Here is a 22,935-nt window from a genome sequence, read left to right on the forward strand (position 1 = left end):
TATCAGAAATTAGTTGTAACAGCAACCTCAAAGTAAGTATTTAAAATTTGCTGTTTCGAGCCGGTGCTTTGGGCATGTCGACTGAACTTTTTTGCTTATACACAAACGTTCCCTACACATGTTTTATGTCTCATGATTCTTCACAAGTATTATGAATTATTGCATCCATATTTACTTCAGTTTTTTTTTTGTTTTTTTTTTTGCATTTTACAAATTATGTTTAACTTTTAAACATGAGTATTTTGTTGAGAGACTGCAAGGGGTTTCTAAATTATTATGTTCTGTTATTCACTTTTAAATTAAGGAATCAAGTTATCACTTTTAAATTAAGAACAATTACAATTTAAATTAAGGAAAGCAGAAATACACAAAGAAAACAATTTATATAAATATGTATTTACTCTATATGCTAGACCTTATTTCTGTATCCAGAAGTGTTGCTTTTACCTGAGGTTTTGTAATTTTATGGCACCTGTGCAATAATTATCCTCTCAGCACAGGGTTTGTACATCCTTACAAACTCCTTAAAAAGTCCTAACTTTTCATTTCTCTCTGGAAGGGCCCTTATAACTCCTTATTTTTTGCAGCCACTTCTGAAAAAGTCCTTATTTATTTCTCTGAATTGATGATCTTTCTTATAATAGGCATTCCCATGGTGATGAATAGCATTACCTAGAAAAATAAGAGGAAGCTTCTCCCGAATATAAAGAGGAAGAAAAGAGAAAAAACCCTCCTTTATGTAATAGGAAATGTGAAGAGGATGGGATTGGAACATCCAATGGTTGTGTATTCCTGTCAACCATTATGATTTTGTCGTATTTAGTGCGATTTTAGCAAATTGATACAATTATATGCTTTTGCTTCTAAAAATACGAATTTTTACCGAATCACTAATATGGACGTTTTCCCTGCCGATGTCACAAACTGGTCAGCGTTAGAAATTGATATTTCATTAAACGACATCACTCCGCGGAACCAGTAGCCGTAAATTCCCCCACGCCCAGCAGTGAGAAAAAGTTGAACACTGCAGGAGTTTTTTACCGGTGCGGCTTATGCGATGAAACGATGTCTCGAGCCGCATATATTAAGCAGTATACTGAGTGGCGAATCAATCCTTTAGCATCCGTTTGATGGATCAATATTTTTTCAAAATTTGCATGCCATCCTAACCCTTTATGCTTTCATACAGCATTTTATTTTTTTTTAATCCAGGCCGAATTTTCTAAATGAACTTGTGCCAAAAATTGAGTTCATAATTCACACATTTTTGATAGATTTACAATAATAGACAATTATTTTTCAATATTTGAGTATCGTCAATTTTTTCATGTCTGGAATTTATAAAATTACTTTTTGGATTGCTTTGGATTTCTGGAAATTTTTGACAATATATTTAATGCTATAATATTAAATAATTAATATAATAATATTTAATATATTGATCATTCGGGCGACTAGAATGTCTAATTTTGGAATTAGAATTTTTATTTTTTCACGTGATCGGAGGACTGTCCCAGTGAGCGAAATCATATTTCATTTTAGATAAAACATTGCGGTAGGACAAAAAATAGACATAAGCAAACAATTTTTCGTTTTATGTTTTAAAATTAAACCATACCTTCTTTTCTCATACAGCAATTACTTTTTCTAATTGTAATTATATAACTTCCTAATCAATTTTTAGTATGGGCTCCCCCTTCCAACCCACCTCCTTTTTCCATGAATTTGAAATCGGGTCATGTTTACGCTTTTTATGAATAGAATAAGATTTTATCCTTCACAGGTTGGAAGGTCTGGTTGTGTGTGTGGGAGGGTCGTTCACCATCGAATCATTTCTGGTCGTGGAGGGGGGAACTGGGCAAATCTCATTGGTTTTTTTTTTTTATATAGCATTGTAAAATTTGCAACAACTGAAGCCTGAGATAAGTTCCAGAGCCACCTGACTGGATTTAATTGTTGTGAAATTAATACAAGTGAAAAATTTTTGTGACCCTCATGGGGCAGGGGGAGTCTATGGCTCTAGGTCGGGATCCTCGATGGGGGAAGTTGACAAGTTTGATTTTGGGGGCTCTGGATGAATCTCAGTTGCTTTTTGTTGTTTAAAATTGTAAAATTTGCAACAGGGGAAGCCAGAGATAAATCCAGTCTGGGGCCTCCACTAAAAATCTGCAAATTTAGTCCCGGGTCCTCGGTTGGGGACCCTGGATTTTATTCCTTGGATAAATGAATACAAAGAAAAAATGAAATGTTTTTTCGCCCTCAAGTGAGAAAGTCTGACAGGCCTCCAGGTTGGGGTCCTCAATGGGGAAATCGACAGGTTTCATTTCGGGGGGTTCACCCCCCAGGTTCACCTCGTCCATATTCCTCTGGGGAACCTCTAATGAATTGGTACTTGTTGGAAATGTGCGTGTACATGTAATGAAACCTGACGTGAAGTTTGTTTCTGTGTAATGCTTGTTATGTGCAGTGCTGCCATCTGCCACCAATTTTTCGAACTATGAGTGAATTGTGATTGAATAATTTACTTTTATCTATTGCTACTCTTTATTTATCTTTATATTTGTAGGCCTGTTGCTCTCTGTGGCGAGACTTAATACTACTACCGCAACTCTCACTTTCTTATCACACTTCTCACTACCTAATCCTGATCATCATGCTCTGTTATTGTTCGAATTTGTGTTCTCAAATAGTCGCTTGTTACTCGCGCATACAGTCATGGCATATCTCTTTTTTTCCCCCAGCAGCTGAAATTCCTACCCCTCATACTTTTAATTCCGAAAGTTGAAATCTTGGAAATATTGAAATAGAAATTTAAAAAAAAAAGACATTTATAAATGAAAATCAATCCGTGTTCGGGCTTCTTTTGTTTTTAGGCTAGTGGTGCAATTTTTTTGGGGGGGGGGGGCAGCGGGCCCCAGTGACTCCTTAAAAACTCACTTTTCATTTTGAAAATTTTGTATAAACCCTGATGCTCTAAAATCTTGCACAAGTCTTCAAATTGTTTCTGGTCAATCAGCTTCCGAGATAATCGAGGTTTTAGTGCAGGCATCTTCAATCCATTGCTCGTGAGCACCATGATGTTCCCTGGGGCACGTAGAGTGCTCGATGCTCTTGTCTGATTTGGTGCTCGCAAGCACTTGAGCGGCATTCCAATTAAACGCCTTATACAAATTGCATTCAAATATTAATATCCTGATTTCATGTATTTGTATGTCAAACATGGCGTAAGGATGCTCTTCTTTTGATGATGGGTACAGACAATGCTCGCTACTACTACTTCACCAAACACCAACTCTGGCCATATCGTTATATTGCAATTTACTGCCATTAGTGAGACGGGTTGGAAGTGAAAGTGCTGTCTATCGGTGGTCGCCTCGAGTTTGTTTGGGAAAATATCTTATCTATATCCTCCCTTGGGTTCGAACCCGGCACCCTGACAACAACCTTCACGATGGTAGACGAGCATCTTACCACCATGCCACTCGGGCACTGTGCTCGCTTCTAGAAACAGATTGAAGACCTCTGTTCTAGTGTGTGTCATCAGTGTTTTTCAATTTATTTCAGAAGTTATCATTATTTATACAGTCACACATTCAGAAATTTAGAAGGTTTATTGTACTATCTGAAGAGAATAACAAAAAGGATAAGAATTTTCAAATATCTTGCAGTACCCTTTTGCTTTATCTTGAGGCACTTCAGTGGCATCTTAAACTGCTGTGACACTTTGGTTAAGAGCCAACTATTACATTTAGTAAATTTTATCTTCAAAATATATCTCACACTGAATCCAGAGACCAATAGTATGGTACTATGAATGTGACTTGTCCAAAGTGGTAATTTAATATTATTTTCACAGAACTATTGCCCTGTGTCATATTTATGATTGCAGGGAAATATGTGAAATCTTTGGAGCTCAAGTTAAGGAATTTCTTTTCAGGTTCTGTATTTTTTGTAGCAATTTTATGCATTGCAGAGTTAATTTTTATATTAGAAAAGTCATAGTACACGTTTTCATCTCCTTGCATACAGCAGTAAAAATCAATTATAGTAGATGATATTCTGTATCTTTATAAATTTTTTCTGCTCCCTGACTCCTTTTATGCACAGATTGAAAACTTTCACTTGCACTGTTTCAAAATTTCAAACTTGAAATGTGTAGGATATGTGAGCTATATCTGTCTAAAAAGAGTGAATTTATAGTTAGTCTGTTTGGCAAATCAGTTGGTAAGGTTTCCAAGCTTTTATACATTCTCTCTTCAACTGTGTGTGGTGTCATCAAGTGGAAGTAGTTAACCCTTACAGCAGCAATCCCAAGATATTTCGTCAAACTTTATCTGCTTTATTTCAATCACCTGGAAATATCTCGGGTTCTTTTCTTTTATTTATTTTTATTACATTTATTTCTAATGGGGCAGCTATAATGCAGATCAGGAAAAATTTTAAGCCGCTTAAAGGGATAATGAGTGTTTCAGTACCATAGCCATTAAGGTTTTCAATTTAGCAGTATTGTATCTATCAATACAGCCTTAGTATACACAGCCTTTGTTGCAATCAGAGTTGCCCTTAGGGGTGTGTGACAGGTCTCGTGTTGAGCGGTGCCACACTTGCAGAATAAAATGAAAAAAGAAAAATTCTTTCCATTTTGAAGCTTCAATTATAGAAATGTTTACACAAATCAGTAAAGGCTTATGTAACACGGTGCTTGTTATATGTCATATTATGATAACACAAGTAACCCCCTTGGTAACGTTAACTCATGGGACTGAAAATTTTGTTAAAAGTGGGACTGTCCGCCACTTATCATATTCATAGTAAAATACTGTTTATTAAAAGCCCTATCCTGCTGGTTTCTTAAATGTATCCAAGAGATAGCTTTAAGAAGAGGTTTCTGCTAATGGAATGTCTGTTATGAAAAATTACACTGGAATAAGAAATTACAAAAAAAATATTCTAACCACACATGAATGGGCCCTGCAAGAAGTTCCACACTGTGTCCCGTGTTGGGTAAGGGTGACGTTGGTCACAGTTAAAAAATGATGCAGCACATCGCTGTCATGCTTCTATTGCACCAGTTATTTATACAAGAAGGAATCTGCTATTGTTGATCCAACCCATTTGATAGTAAAAGAATCCGCTCAATTCGCACAGTTAAAAGGTTTTGCAGGGATCAAGCTGGAACAATGTGGTATTGCAAATTACATAGCTTGATATTAGATAATGTCTTCCCCCATTCTGTATTCACAATGAGCATTGCTGATTGAAATTATATATATGCAGAGTTGCCAACTGCTGTGGATTGTACGTAGTTTCTACGGACGGCTGCAATGAGCTACAGGCAACACTCTCAATGCTATGGAAATTGGTTTTTAAAAAAATTTGGTCTTTGAGTTTCTTGTGGTGTTTTACTTATTTGGATGGCTGTTATATAAAAGGAACCAAGCCGTTAAATCAAAACTGAGAAAAGGCTATTTAAAGTTATCTTCAATTCAGTTATCTCTTCAGTTTGGTAGTTGGTTCAAGTGCACAAAGATGGCATCACAGCCTATACGTCACTTGGTTCTATTTAGATAAAAAAAAATCCCCTCTCTTTCAATTGTTAGATATCAGTATATCTCAAAAATGTTAAAACTGGCGCTTGGTTCCCTTTATATAAAAGTCGTTCATTTTTATTATTATTTTAATCAAATCGATGAATTTGTGTATGCACGTGAGAGGGGTTCGAGAGAAGACAAACTTGGAGTCAATCTGTAAAGCCAAGTCTAACCCCGTCACTCTACCAACACCACCTATAGCAGAAAGCCTCCACACGAAGCTTGTGACATCACTGAAGCTGTCCATTTCACCTAGTCATTGCATATACTGCCAAAAAAGGTAAAGATTTTACATACGTCAGCCTGTTTTATCCAATGGCTGCAGGTGAAATGGACGACTGCAATGACGTCAAAGCTTCGCTCTAAGACTTTCTGCTATAGAAAGTGTTGGCTCTATTTGATGCCCAAATGTGCAAAAACCTGTTTTCCATCAGAATTGCCCCACGCTGTGAATTAAACAGGTTTTTGAATGGTTCAGTGTGGCGGGTCCAAACCAGACTCCATTTGCATGGTCGAGATCTTGTGTTGGAATGTTTCGGCATAGGTGTTGTAGGAGCTCTGATACAAATAAAATGGGGATGGGAGGTCTAGGGTTGCTAGACATCCGTATATACGACCCACAAGGGCATATGCAGGTTGGGATTGCATTGAATATTCATGAATTATTAAAGGACTCCACAACCTCGGAATGTTGTTCCGGGAGGTGGTAGGGAGCTCATGTGGCTCAAGCCCTCCAAGTTCCAGTGCCACTGAGGTGCTATATTTAATGAACTTTGAATTAAAATTTAAAAAAAAAAAAAATTTGAGTGATTATTTTTTAATGCAACTGATTATGTTATCCTAGGGGGTACCCTCCCTCCATTTCGAAGTTGAGCATTACTGACAAGCTTTAAGTCAATGTTGGCATGTCTGTATATATAAAAAAAAACTGAGTTGTTCTTTTCACTGACGGTGACTTATCATATGGCAGTGTGGAATTGTCATCCATGTCAATAATAGATTTCTTTTGATTCCAAATAGCAGGTATGGTGTTGATGATATGATACAGCATGTCATATTTCTCTATTATTTCAGTATTGCCAGCAACCTGTAAAATCATAGAAATGAAAAATGGTCACATAAAATAGTTGGCAAAAGTCAGAAATATGCAAATACAGGGTGGGCAAAAAGTCTGTAGAAACTTTGAAAATTCATAAAAACTGGAAAAATAACTGAAATGAAAAACGGTTTGCAGGGTTAGCATTTGAATGAATGAGCATCGCTAGGTCATGGGAATGTTTTTAAGACAGGGAAAAAACTAAAAAACAGCCGATAGGTGGCATTGGTACAAGCAACTTTGGTGACAGACTTCTGGCAACAGGATATTTGAAATCTCGGGTGTATCAATCTGGTCCATCCAATCTGTTGGAACTGAACGATGTGATCCACTGAGAGGTGTCATGTATACATCCGGACCTGCGGCACTCTGCAGTTGCTGGATTTGGGATTCGCCTGCAATGTATCATCTCCTGTGGTGGTGGTGGATCATGTGGAACACATATTGCTGTAATAAATAATTTGGGGGCATTCTGTTCATTAATTTGCATATCTTTTCTTTGACTTGTGTACCTCAGTGCCACCTATCGGTTGTTTTTTGTAATTTTTTTCCTCTCTTAAAAAGATTCCTGTGACCTAGCCATGCTAACCCTACAAACCGTTTTTTATATGTTATTTTTAGGTTTTTATGAATTTTTAAAGTTTCTATGTGGACTTTTTGCCCATCCTGTATTTTATAAAAGTCAAGGAAAAGTCTGTGAAAGGGGAAAAAAATAAAAATTCAAAATTTTGGATCTTATTTACATATTACACTATGTTCTGTTACGTGGTGCATGTACGATTTCAAAATAAAGATTACATTCTTGGAACATGTAATATCTTTGTTTCAAATTTCATTTATCTTTGATTTCTTGCATGATGTATTTTTCCTTCAGGTATTGTGTTTATAAAGTGATTATAATTTTGTCGTTAGTCTCCCCATCAAACATGTGGGACACTGTACAAATTGATTTTTTTTCCAAATAATTCTTTTTTTTGTACAATATCATCATTATAGTACAGTCGACTTTTGCTGTAATGGCCCCAGAGTCATTCCATGAAAAACAGCCATTGTATTGAGAGGTTGTTATATCAAAAGTTAAAAAAAAAATTAGCAGCGTAAGAGAAAATTTTGTATTTGGACGGAACGAAAAAATTTATATTCATTTTGTTATATAATGTAAACAGTTACACACAATGAGAATTGTATCAGTTTAGAAAATAATAAAATTGTTGGCTTTGTTAAAAGTATAAGATCACAAAACAATTTTGTATGTATTGTAAACAGGTATAAAAATATTTCATTAAATAAAGTATAGCATATTCTATTGATCTTCAAACAATAAGTAATTTAACCTTACACCATAATACCATATTCAAAAATATAACAAATTTATTGTAAAACATATCTGATGAATACAATGCTTTTTCCAAAGAATATGTTGCAACAAAACTCCTCCAGGCCTGCTGGAAGCAGACTATAGAGTCCTTTGAGGTCACAGTGTTTGTGTTATACATTTGTTCATACGCATATTTTGTAATTTGTTTCAATTAAAAAAGTAGATATAAAAAATACAAAGTATGATTGTGGAGAGATATAGTGTATATTGTTATTAAGAAGTATTACTGTTTATATTTTATGCTTTTTTTTTATTGTTTAAAGTTTTAGTACATTTTTATTCTTATTTGATTTTTAGGAATGCTCCGATTCTACTGTACACTCAAATGAAGAACTAGACTTCCAGTTTGATGAAGAATTAGATATAATCAGTGGGGATAAGCATACTGAGTGGTAAGTCCGTATAAATCAATGGACCGTATTAATAAAAGTGAAGCAAAACCTTTTACCTTTTAGTAAAAGCAAATCCTCTTTAAGTTGATATTTTATTCAAGAATCAAAAATGATGAGTCTGGTCAGTAGCTGACTCATCAGCAAAGTAAAAGCATGTTCTGTGTTTTGTTCCACTGGCTGAGGTGATGAACGAGAGAAAAGTATAAAAATAATAGCCTCGGAGAAACACACATAATTCTGATTTTAAAAACTTCGATGATTCTTTTAGAGTAATAAAACAGTGAAGAAGTTTTTTTTGAAGAAAATAATTTGGAATGACCAATAGATTAATTTTTAGATGAAAAAGTAGAATCTTGAGGCAGTGCGCTTTCATCACTGAAAAAAAAATTACGATATGGTCGAGATATTTAGTCGATCCTGGATATTAAAATGAAATTGGTGAAGAACGGGAATAAAATTATAATCAATTAGTTGATTAATAAAGTTGAGTTATTTCGCTTGTTGGTAAATTAGACTTGAGATATGCTATGAAGAGAGTCTTGATTTCTTGAATATGTTTTTATTGGAAGAACGTAGGTGTTGGTAGAGGACATGTTCAAAGCTTTAAAATTTTGAACAGGATGGATGGACCATATATTATTTATACCCTGAATTATTTATGGTGAAATCTTGTTTATAAATGATCAAGAGGTCAAGTCAAAGGGTCGTATATATGTGTAAGTCAAAAAGCTGAGACTTTTTTAAAAAAAATGACCCACTCCCATAGACATACAAAATATTATAAATTCAATGTATTTGATTGAATCTTCAATTCTGTTATAAAAAGAAATATCATCCTAACCATACTCAAGGGGGAAATAATTAAGTCACATTTTAAATTACTTAAAGAAATAAAATTTCGCAGAACATTACCCTTGAGACACAGTATTGGGTAAAAAAAACATAATCTTCTCAACTATTTCCCAACTTGTGAACTGACATTTTTTTGCAGTAGGCCCTATATGATTTCCAACTAGCAGCCTAGGGGTATATTATGCAGATGTCGTTATGCCAGAGTTTCAAACGTGTTCGAGGTATGCAGTGCATTGTGGGATAGATTCATGTCAACATTTTTGAAAGGTTGATTTTTCTCACAACGTTACTAGCGATCTTCATTATCTTCATCGCTATGCCAAGCATTCTCTAAAGAGAATTGGAGAAATCACTCGTTGAGTTCATGTTACGGAAATAAGTAGCCGCTGATGCGTACATTTTCAAATTTCATTTTCATTTTGAAAGCGAGAGCAATGGAGACAAATTAGTAGAATTGAAAATTATTTACTCACTAATTCATGAAGTTGTCATTATAATGAATAATAATTCTCTGAATTACATTACTTAATTTAGTAACATGTTTCAGAGTCAGCATTATCGTTTAAAATGTTATCTAATTATACATACTGATTGGAAAAATTATTCACAGTGATATATATACACTGCTGGCCACCGTAAATGCAACACCCTGAAGGAAGCATGCAAATAATATGAAATTTACAACATGCATTAGCGGAGGTGAGATATGCAAATGATTAGAATTTCAGCGCAGGTGCACATCACGCGCGCCTGTGGCGCCACTTCAAAGCGCTATTTAAGGCTTGGAGATTTCGACGATTTGAAGTACGGCAATTGTGCTTTTCTTGTCGTTTTTTCAAAAAAACGATCAATTATGCCTCGTAGAAAACAGCGATCATCTTTTGATCGAGTATCCGAGTTCGACAGAGGAAGGATAGTGGCCTACCGAGATTGTGGATTATCTTTCAGGGAAATCGGTAGTCGTGTTGGACGAAACCAAACAACTGTAATGCGGATATGTGATCGTTGGATGCAGGAGGGTACGACGGACCGACGTGTTCGATCGCATCCACCTCAGTGCACCACTTCACGTGATGACAGGCGTATTGTGCGTATGGCAGTGACGGATCGCTCAGCCACATCACGAACCATAGCACAGCACATTAAGTCTGTACCGCATCATCCAGTGTCTACCATCGTACCATTCGACGCCGTTTACAGCAGAGTGGTCTGTCCGCAAGACGTCCATTGCTTCGTCTACCCTTGACGCAGAACCACAGACGTCTCCGCCGCCAATGGTGCGATGAAAGAAGGATGTGGACGGCACAATGGAACGAAATTGTCTTTACTGACGAGTCACGCTTCTGTCTGCAACACCACGATGGTCGGATTCGAGTCTGGAGACACCGTGGAGAGATGATGCTGAACAGCTGCGTTATGCACCGCCACACTGGTCCTGCACCGGGTATTATGGTATGGGGCGGTATTGGATATCACTCTCGCACTCCTCTAGTACGCATTGCCGGTACTTTAAAAAGCCAACGCTACATCTCCGAGGTGTTGGAGCCAGTTGTCCTTCTTTACCTTCAGGGCTTACCCACAGCCATATTTCAACAGGATAATGCGCGACCACACGTGGCACGCGTTGTCCAAAGGTTCTTCGTCAATCGCCAGATTGAATTGCTTCCCTGGCCAGCTCGCTCTCCGGATCTTTCGCCGATAGAAAACATGTGGTCCATGGTTGCTCAACGATTGACCCAGATTACATCCCCAGCTGCCACAACAGATCAACTTTGGCAACGCGTGGAAGCTGCTTGGTCTGCTGTACCCCAAGAACACATCCAAAGTCCCTTTGAATCAATGCCGAGGCGTGTGGCAGCGGTGATCTCCAACAATGGCGGCTACTCTGGCTACTGATTTTGGCAGGAACCACACGTCACAGAAGTCTATAAATTTAATCATTTGATGCTTGGTCAACATGTTATCTACAAAATAAATATTGTTGCGATATCTCTTGTCTTTCTTGGTGTTGCAATTAGGGTGGCCAGCAGTGTATATATCATTATAAAAATTAGTCGCCACTTCATTCTCCTTACGATCTTCAGACTCTTCTCTAAACAAGAATTTGTGAGACACCATTGGCTATTGAATGCTCTTCCTTCCATGCAAAACTGAGACAAACTGTAGTCTCATTTTCATCACATGAAAAGAGAACCCCACCATCACATTGGAACTCATCCAAGTAATGCCAAACAGGGTGGCAGGATCCAAACTATGATATGGTAGTCTCTTTCATGTTACACTATGTTCTGTTATGTAGTGCATTTACTATTTCAAAATAAAGATTACACATTATATTGGAACATGTAATATCTTTGTTTCCAATTTCATGCATTCTTTGATTTCTTCCATGTTGTTGTATTTTTCCCCCAGGTATTGTGTTGATAAAGTGATTATAATTTTGTGTTTAATCTCCCCATCCAAACATGTGGAACTTTTTTTTCAAATACTTTTTTTTTGTACAATATCATCATTATAGTGGTGACTCATGCTATGATAAATCTCTACAATATTTTTTCTCAAATCTTGCTCAGAAATGTCTTTATTCTAATGTTAAACTCATCTCAATATAAGGATATTATTTTACTGGTAAAAATCTCTATCGATATATATTTTCAAGACATTTTGAAATCACTGATACTTTTTGTTATAGTGAATTATCTTGTTCAAAATTGATGGCAATATATTTTTAAACTCATTTCCAGATATTTTTTTTCTTCTTGATTCGTTTAATAACATCAGTATTTTGTAACACATAATTTTTATCAGTGATAGTGTTAATGTTGTCGGTATTGCTACTTTCCGTGCAGTACACAGAAGTGTAATGCAGTAAACACCCTTACACACACACACAGTACACTGTATACTCTGTGCACTAAGTACAGTATGAAAAGTCTAAAATTTTATTGATAAACAAATAAATTTTCTTAATCCTTGACTATTTTTTGGTTAGAGTATGAACACCGATTTGAAAGAGATGTCAACGGTGTAAGTTTGGTAGCACTTCCTTTTTAATATTGTGTGAAACAAGCAAACAAATTTTCCAATTAATGATGTAAATAAAAGGTGTGAACAAACTTGTTCTTGATTTTATTGTAATATGCAGACGATAAATAAATATGTAAAAATATGAGAATTTTTGTCAGTTGTTTTGAAAATTGAGCATTATAATGTTCAAATGTAATAATTTAGAAAATTACCTCTGCAAGTTTCATGGTCGTGCATAGCCTACCTATTTCTCAGCCATTTGACAAAAATAAAAAGGATCTCAATGAATTAAAAATATATAGCCTACAAAAATTATTTTGTGTGTGTTTTCCCTGAACACAAAAATATAATACCAACGCACGTGCTGCAGCATTTGTTGGTAGTGATGGTGATTATCAGCAGCAGAGAAAATTATCTGATTGGCCTATTCTTTCATTAACTAACGCTAGCCTCTGCCCAGGCAGTTTTTCGTAAAATTGATAACGACAACCCATCGGGTGGTGAGAAAAATTAAGTTTTTAACAATGGTAGTTTTGGTTTGCGTTAGACAGGTCATTGAGAATTTGCATCAAGTGCATGACATCACTAACGACTTCGTTGTATAACTACTGTTGCGTAATAGACCTCCAGCCTGGTCTGTGATTTTGTTTCTCTGCTTTATAATCATTTTCAAAGTTGACGCAGGGATATTCAACTGTTTTGCTAGATTAATTTTAAATATTTCAGACAAGAATGGGTCTAATTGTGATGAATACTTTTTGCAACTACGAAGGAAGTGTGATTTCCTGCTAAATAGAATTCTGTTCCTGGTGAAATGTAAGTTGGCGGGGATCACCCTGAATTTTTTAACCTATCCTGCGTGCTAGGGAAAACCCCTCCTGTAAGTAAAAGGCTTAATCATAGTAAACATATCCTAATTTGTTGTCTCGTACAAGATCTCTGGAGTGCACTATAGCCTCCATCAATTAACGTTTGTATTTGTCCCATTTAGTAGCATTTCAACGCGAGAGCTTTTACTTTCTTCGCCATTCTCCTCTAGCTTAGAGCAAAATTCATTCTGTCGTACTGTGAAAGTCCAAACACCATCAGGACACCCTCAACAGGAAATTTTCCTAATTAGCAGCTAATATGGTTTCCTTGTCTGTATTCCCATCAGTAAACAAATTTAAAATATTTAAGTTAACTGGCAACCAAATAACAGGAATGCTAACTAAAGTCTTAGAACTGAGAATTAATTGTATACTAATATCATAAACTGAAGAGCCAAAAAAACTGGTACAGGCATGCGTATGCAAATAAAGAGATATGGAACCAATCAGAGTACGGCGCTGCGGTCGGCAACGCCTATATAACACAACAAGTGTCTAGCATAGTTGTTAGATCGGTTACTGCTGCTACAATGGCAGGTTATCGAGATTTAAGTGAGTTTGAACGTGGTGTTATAGTCGGCGCACGAGAGATGGGATATAGCATCTCCGAGGTAGCGATGAAATTTGGATTTTCACGTACCACCATTTCACAAGTGTACTGTGAATATCGGGAATCCGGTAAAAAATTAAATCTACGACATCGCTGCGGCCGGAAAAAGATCATGCAACAGGTGACAGGTACGTAAGCAGTGCCCGAGTGGCATGGTGGTAAGATGCTCGTCTACCATCGTGAAGGTTGTTGTCAGAGTCCCAGGTTCGAACCCAAGGGAGGAGGATATTGATAAGATATTTTCCCTAACGAACTCGAGGCGACCACCGATAGACAGCGCCTTCACTTCCAACCCATCTCACTAATGGCAGTAAATTGCACTATAGCGATATGGCCAGAGTTGGTGTTTGGTGAAGTAGTAGTAGTGAGCATTGTCTGTACCCATCATCAAAAGAAGAGCATCCTTACGCCATGTTTGACATACAAATACATGAAATCAGGATATTAATATTTGAATGCAATTTTTGAGGACTGGAAACACGTTGCCTTGTCTGACGAGTCTTGGTTCCAATTGCTTCAAGCTGATGGACGTGTATGGGTATGGAGACAACCTCATGAATCCATGGACCCTACATGTCAACAGGGGACTGTTCAAGCTGGTGGAGGCTCTGTGATGGTATGGTTCGTGTGCAGTTGGCGTGATATGGGACCCCTGATAAGTCTAGATACGACTCTGACAGGTGACAGGTACGTAAGCATCCTGTCTGATCACTTGCACCCATTCATGTCCATTGTGCATTCCGACGGACTTGGACAATTTCAGCAGGACAATGTGACACCCCACACATCCAGAATTGCTACAAAGTGGCTCCAGGAACACTCTTCTGACTTCAGACACTTCCGCTGGCCACCAAAATCCCCAGACATGAACATTATTGAACATATCTGGGATGCCTTGCAACGTGCTGTTCAGAAGAGATCTCCACCCCCTTTTACTCCTATGGATTTATGGACAGCCCTGCAGGATTCATGGTGTCAATTACCTCCAGCACTACTTCAGACATTAGTTGAGTCCATGCCACGTCGTGTTGTGGCACTTCTGCGGGCTCGCGGGGGCCCTACACGATATTAGACAGGTCACTAGTTTTTTTTGGCTCTTCAGTGTATAAACTTGGTATAAAAAAATCCTTAAAGATGTATTCTCTGCATGGATATATTTAATAGCGAATTATGAAAATTGTGCTTGGGATAGGGTAAGCAGGGCTCCCACTTGTCCTACTTTTCCTATTTTTTGGTAAAATTTTGGTTCTACTTTTGTCTTACTTTCTAGTTTTTGTTTTACTTTTCCTACTTTTTTTGCCAAATCCTATCGACAAAATTTGTGTAATTGATTTTGATTGAGCAGGGAATCATTGATATATTGCCAAATATTACAAATGTTGGAGAATGCAATTAATGATTCTGCCAAAGCAGAAATTATATTTTTAAGGTTGTTTGGGGGTGTACGTGGACCATTTGGTTAATTAATTTTTCATTTGCTTAGTTTGAGGGATCAACAAGTATAGTAGTCATTAAAAATTCTGTCTGGATGGGAAAAGTAATTTTGTATTTATTACTTCATGGTATTGGACAGTAACTAACATTCATCATTTAAAATTATGATGCAAATAGGTGAAACAACAGTTTGCATTACAAAGCAGTTGGATACATAGGCCTATTCTAGGTTTGGTGATTCTGATGCTGCCCAATAGCATTCAGTTGTCTTGTGTATTTTTAAAGCATGAAGAGGCATAAACAATGTTTACAATGCTCAGCAAAAAGCTAGAAATGGAAGTGCTTTATTTGTCAAAAATTATTAATAGAGTCCGGATTATATGCAAATGCATATGTGCATATTTTGGCTTTTTTTAGCATTAATGCGTATAAATGCATAAAATCAAAGAATTTTTAGTATTAGTGCATATTTTTGAAGGTTTATTTAAGCTCACTCTTTTTTTTATCATTATTCAAATTAATATTGTTCATAATATTTTCATAACAATGGTTTTTTCCCCCGCAGGTGAAATGTAGCGTATTAATACATATTTATAAAATATTTTACGATTATTAATAGTTTTATTGTAAGGCTATTTTTAGAGATATGTCAAAGTGTTAAATTTTTTTCAGAAATAGTGTCGAAATTCTTTTGTTAATGCTATTTTTGTTATTGAGCAGCTAGAATAAATTGAAAATTAAAAAATGGCTGAATAAAAATATGTAGAGATATTTGCATATGCAATGTATGTATATGAGGGAATATTTTTTGTAAATGAATACATATGCACTAAGAAATAGAAAACATGCATTTTAATAACACATGTGCTTTTTTGCATTAATTTTTTTAAATGCATATTTTCTCATTTTTTATGCATATTTCGGAATTTTTGACTTTTTCAAGATTTCGAATGCATGTTCTGGGGTGTTTAATGTATATTTTGGGATTTTCAGTGCACATTTTGTATTTTAAGTGTATTTTTGCATTTTTAAGTGCATATTTTTGCATTTTTAAGTGCATATTTTTGCATTTTTAAGTGCATATTTTTGCATTTTTAAGTGCATATTTTTGCATTTTTAAGTGCATATTTTTGCATTTTTAAGTGCATATTTTTGCATTTTTTTAGTGCATATAATTTGGGCTCTAATGATTACACTGGCATTGAATAGTAAAATGGGAACCAATCTCTTTAAAAAAGGATGGAGAACGCAGTAAAACTTATCTGATTCACCTTGCCTTATTTACATCAGATCTTGTAATTCACACATTTTTCACTGCACCTTTGAAAGTGGTCTCGAAAGAGCCATTATTCTTAAAAAACGTATGTCTTCAAAATTTGCTGTGCATTGTCGAAGAGAGTTGACAGACTCTGCATTTTGGAAGAATCCAAAAAAAGAATGTAATATATATGAGGAGAGACAGAAAAGAATTATCTGTGGTTGCTAGTACACCGTTTTGGCTAAAAATTGGTTTTGTAACCAAGTCATTTTGCTTTGGCTTGAGTTAGTCTTATAGGATACTGTGAAAGTGCTATGAAAAAAAAGTTCAAAATTAAAAAAAAACTTTTTTTAGGCATTTTTTTCATTATGCTATGATTATGTTGTCTAAGTTAACCCTCCCCTGTCCTACTTTTTAGTCCTGCGTTTTCCTACTTTTTCTAATTTTTTAAGTGGGAGCCCTGGGTAAGCCATCGATCCTGGTTTATCTTACTGTGCACCCCAACTACCCTCGCTGCGAGAAGTAGAAATCCTGACAGAAAGTAGGAAATGTGGCGTATTTGATGAAAACTAAATGTTAATATAAATAAATTATTAACTAATTAAATATTTCAGGATCTCATGGAGATACTGTAGTGGTAAATGTTGGGAGACTCTCAAGCCCATGCGCCGGATACAAGTTTACACTTAAAGAGAGGCTCCACTGTAATTTATTTGGGGAGTATCATAAACACTGAAATTTTCCACAAAATATTGAAATTTTATCATAGCATAATCAATTTCTTAATATTTAAAAATTTAAATAATTAAATTTTTGTATATAAAATTTTTAATTTTAATTGATGGTAATTATAATAATTAAATAATAAAATATTAGTATATGAAATTAAATAATAAAATATTAGTATATGAAATTAAATAATAAAATATTAGTATATGAAATTAAATAATAAAATATTAGTATATGAAATTAAATAATAAAATATTAGTATATGAAATTAAATTTTAATTTTGATGATCTTTTCGAAATGATAAAAAAATAATTATTTTTAGTAAACTGTGCATACACTTTTGCTTATTTTTCTTATTTTATGTATAAGACAAAAAACCTACATATAAGATAGCAAGGAACATGTGCAGTGAAGAATCGACATTGCGACTAATTGACTCTGTGATAAATGGACATCACGACGATTTGACTGTGTGATGAATAGACATGGCGAATTGGTTACATGACAAACTGATACTGCGAAAAAATTGTACTGCAACAAATTTGTACTATGACAAATTGAGGCACGATGAGTTGAGCATGACAAATTGACCGGCTACGACACTTGTGGATACTTAAATTTGTCTAAACACTTATTTTATAAAAAGGAAATAAATAACTGTTCAGTTAAAGCTTTACAATACCTCATCAACTGCTTGCAAATTGTTATCAAATTGCTACACATTTTTCAGAAATGCTATCAGGCATGTTTCTTTTAAGGAGGTCGAAACGTATGAACAGCTATACAAACGTCACAAACATGTGTTTCTTGAAATTTAATTGGTTACATTATTCAACAGAATAAAAGTAGCAATAGTAAAAACAAATGATATCACATGAGAATAATCAACACAAATGTCCTCCATCTTGTTTTCAAAAAACACTCGCAGCAGCAGAGAATAAAAGAAGCAACACGTGATCCTTATTGAAGAATCAGCATCAAGCTCATAATTACTCGTTAACCTCTGTTGACTTGAAACAGCTGCTTGCTGGTTTACCCGAGAATACTTATCTTCTCTAACATGCAAATTAGCATTCATCCCAATGTTAGCTGATTGACCGTTTGGCAGCCGCTTCGTGAATATGGCCACTAGAGCAATTGCTACTCGTAAATGTGATATAGACCCTCGTGTTCAATTCACAGCCGAATTCAAAACAAGTAATGAACTATTTTTCTTGGACCTATTAGTAACTAAACAGAAATAACATTTCCAAACCTTTGTCTATCGTAAGCTTTTTTTGGTCTCGCTACCCACTCATTTTAGATCTTCTCATCCTATGCAACAGAAACTCCTGGCATTTCGCATTTATGTAGGGAGAGCGTTTAACATCTGCTCAGATCGAAACACATTAGACCATGAAGTTGAAACCTTCAAAGCAATTGCTAAAGACCGGGTTCAACACTAAGATGGTTGATGAAATGAGTAGAAAATTCGTGGAACCAGCAAGAAGAACCACTTTAGAAATATTACAGAGGGGCCTCTCAGTTTGAAAGTGTAGTTATACCATAAAATCCACTAGTTTCACTCAAGATCAAACTGATTCTCAAAAAGTTTAACCTAACAACCATAGATGTGCCTACTAAAAACTTTTGTTTCAAATTTCCCTAAAGATGCTATACCACAGAATAAACAATGGGGCATTCATTATTTTCCATGTGGTGATTACCCGCTTGGTTACATAGGACAAACAAGGAGATCCATTAAAGACTAGATTAAATAAGCATACTTGCTGTGTTAAAAATGAAGAATGTTTGAAATCTACCATCACTGCTCTCTACCGGCAAGAAGGCTAGAGATTCAAATTTCAGGAAGTGAGAGATTTTCATAAAGTCCATAGCAGATTTATATATATAGACTTCTACAAAGGTACATACATTTGGCCCTTCAAAAATAAATTAGTGAATGACACTAAATCAACACCACTGGTTACAGCGCCATAGCTTGAATTCATTATGAGCGAGAATTCTAAGGAAATTTTAATACACCGATCAGATAGCTTCATTTTGCAAACAGCCAATCAGGATGTTGCAAAAGACTTACATGCAGGCACTCTGCTTCATTCTGGTCATGACATTAGACTTGGGCAGACGTATGTATTTTTTGTTCTGTGGTCAACCAAGACTGAAGACTTGATAATCAATCTGAGTGGGATACTGGGTCAGCATGATATTTTTATCTACTGAGCCTGAGGACGACACCCATTGCGTGTCGAAATGCATTAGAAGTTTTTGTATTTGCCTTATTTAAAGAAAAATTTGTTTGTTACTTTAATTCTAAAAACATTTTAACATATTGTTGTTAATTGATTTAAGTGGAAGAAAAACTTGTCTCTAATTATTGTCATCAAAACATTGATTCAAATATCAATGTTTGGAAACACTAAAAATAATCCAGGTATGCAAAATCTTTAGGAGAACAATATAAGAAAACTCGAGATTTAAGCAACGGTGATGTGGTGTGAATTACGGTTATTTAAGTATAAATTGTAATATGATTTTTAAAAATTTAATGTTTGCAGTTTTTCTCAAGAATGGTTATTATATAGCAAACAAAATGCAATTAAAACCATTGCATTTTTGTGATATTTTCTTTGAGGTGTATGGGGGGAAAGGCACTTTCAGGGAAGTTTCAGTTGTAAGATTTCTGCCCTTATACGACGTTTTGATGTGGTTTCTTGAACGTCGTATAAACACAGTTCCATTTTGTGGTAAAGAATCTAGAGTGGGAAAAATAACCTCTGGCAAGTTAGAAAGTTGAGCTTTTCTCTGTCTTACGATTGCTATTTGGGATTTGTTATTCAGAAAAGCGATAAGAATCCGAAATCATGAAGCTCAATTGGGGATCCTAAAATGAAGGGGGGCCACAGAATGCAAACAAACAATTCAAAAGTTCATCATCCTTGGAGGAAGACCCTCGTAAAATTTGCATGTATGTCTTGAGTATCGGGGACACGGATTCCCATGGAGTCGTCTTGACTCTGTTGTTGTCTAAGGAATTTGTGTGTGAGAATAGGAAGAAGAAAAGAAAGGAACTCACACAAATATTGGTTGTCTCCTACAGGTGAAATTATCCCAAATTTTTTTAGAGTACACATTCTGGACAAAAATCAATATAAAAATTTGCATCAGGTTAAATAGTAACAAGAAAATTTTTGAAGCTATCAGGGTTCCAGGATTTTTGGGGTTCCATCACTTTTGATTCTGTGGAACCCCAAAAATGCTCTCATGGAACCCCAGTTGGAAAACCCTGCCCTAGATTCACTTGTGTCTAAATTTTTACTGGAAATTGTGAGTACAAACATAGGGTTTACATGAAAACCCTAATTTCAGAACAATTTACAAGTATTTTTTTAGAAAGTAGAAAAAAAAAATTTCTAAAGTGTAGTGAACGTATGCCTGTGTATCACCACTAATCGTGATTTCCATTAGCTCTTTACTTTCTTTGATTGGCCTCAGCTACAACCAGGAGATTGTTGGTGATTATTATCACTTGATGTTTTTAATATCAAAAATTTTCCATACAACCCCTGTAAATATTTAATAATAGGCAGGGTTGTTTGGTTTAAACCACAGTTTTAACCAAGTGCTTTTTTTCAAAAAATCGCATGAAATTTGCCTTTATATAATTTTTTTTCCCTTATAAAATATACATTTATAGATACACACCCTAAAGCAGAATGTTTTGCGATGTTCTGCAACGAGTCCTCAGTTAACTGAAAATGTTCTGCGATAAAACTTTGCATATACATAATAGCGTTTTTCTACACTTTTCTTAAAATTCTTCCAGATTGTTCTGCGACGTACGTCGCACATTTCGGCATATTCTGCTTTGAAGAGATACATATTTTTTAATGTAGGGATACACTTTGGTAAATTTTCAAGTGGTATAAGTGGTCTTTTTTTTCAAAAAATTGCATAAAAGTGGTCTGAATATATATATTTTTTCAGTTATACACAGTAGCCAAAATTTCTCATTCTTACCACATCTTCTAACCTTGGGCTACATTTCCATGCTCTTATCTTTATGTATAAATGAGAATCTCATTACACATTTTGTATGTAGTGGTGTGTGTATCATCTTGTACCCCCTTCTCAAAGAAGCAACAACAGTGGCTTTGTTATTATCACCTGCTGGTCTTATAATCTAATAAAGACACCAGCTCCCCCTAAAGAACAAAGACCAGTGTAGGGTTGTTTATTACCTCACAGACATTTTCTTTCCATAAGAAACAGCACATCTCTCTCACAACAGCATATCTGTATATCAGAGCCTTAACCCTTTAAGCCTGACCAATCATGCGGGTGAGATATTTACAAAAATTCATGCTTTCAATATTTTCCCAGTCTGAAACGAATACTATCCTATGTCCATTTTTTGTCAATTTTGAAATATTGTATTCTTGTAGTTCTCATTCTGTAGTTTAGGGCCATTGTATTGTATTTTAGCTAAAATAATTTTCTAAAAAATATCTCAAAATTGACTGAAATGGACTTAAAATAATATGGTTCTGAGGTACAGATATATCACCACCAGGCTTAATATTTAATAATTTTTTTATACTTTCACCATTACCCCACCTTATTAATCAGCTTCCTAATTAAGTATATTGAAAGCAACTGTGAAAAACACATCTCTTATATGATTAATAATTAGAATTTTCAAACTCTAAGATAATTTCTAGAGTTAAGTTATAATTGAATTGCAAAAGTTGCTTTCTTATTAAAACTTGAAATATTCACGGATTAATTAATATGGTAATGGTTTTGATTACATTAATAAATTTTTTTTAATTATTAGGAATTTCATTTAAAACAGTGAAAATCCTCTAAGACGGCCACTCGACGTTCCGCAAAAATGTGGCTGTCTGTAGAGGTTACCGCCGAAGAGGAATTGTGTAACAGGGAGAAACACATTTCACAGGGGGCGTGTAAAATAACAGTTTTCAATGTCACAAAAAAAAAATCCAGTGTTTAGTTTATTTATAATGCCCGAAAAACAGCTATATATATAGTGAAACTTCGCTATAACAATACTCAATATAAATCACAAAAAAATGGTATTTTTCAAATCTTGTTTGGAATAATCTATCAGCCTGTAATGTTAAAATTGTCTCAATACAACGATATTCTTTACTGTGATAAAACCCTCTATAACAATATTTTTTGGGAGCATTTTGAAACCACTACACCATTTATTGTTTTCATTTATTTTTTGCTCAAAATATCCTTCAGTATATTTTTAAATTAATTTCACATGTTTCAGTTCTGAGGACATAGAATAATATCGGTATTGGACATCACCAAAAGTGTTCGGTATCACTGCTTTTTGTATAATACACGGAAGTCTATTAAGATAAACCTCTTCACAGGAGCAATACCCATATGTAACTGAATTTATTTTATCAGCTAATCAATAAACATTTTGTAACAAATAAATACCTGAAAGCATATCTTCTGGTGATACTAAAAATGTTGATTAAGAGAAGTTGCCAACATCAGCATAAATTTCACTCATGATAATATTGCCTCTCGATATGATGATATAATTCCTTTACAAAGATATTTTTTCTTTGTCTGGTATCATGATGTATATTGAGGTTTCACTGTATTTTGTATTTTATGCAGAATTTCAAATACCAGATAATCCAATCAATTCCTT

General features: G+C 35.1%; 1 protein-coding gene across 1 annotated transcript in view; it reads left to right on the forward strand.

Moving 5' to 3' along the window:
* The window catches only part of LOC149080685 (uncharacterized), a 195,542-nt gene that overhangs the window by 120,212 nt on the left and 52,395 nt on the right, over positions 1-22,935 (forward strand). Inside the window, exon 11 of the mRNA XM_089239898.1 lies at positions 8,363-8,457. Within this exon, the coding sequence (XP_089096024.1) occupies positions 8,363-8,457 (95 nt within the window). The remainder of the gene's footprint in view (positions 1-8,362; positions 8,458-22,935) is intronic.

This window comes from Pholcus phalangioides, unplaced genomic scaffold (genome assembly GCF_987345545.1).
Source record: "Pholcus phalangioides strain wild (caught in Gottingen) unplaced genomic scaffold, Ppha-v1.0 ptg000011l_1, whole genome shotgun sequence".
Taxonomy (NCBI): domain Eukaryota; kingdom Metazoa; phylum Arthropoda; class Arachnida; order Araneae; family Pholcidae; genus Pholcus; species Pholcus phalangioides.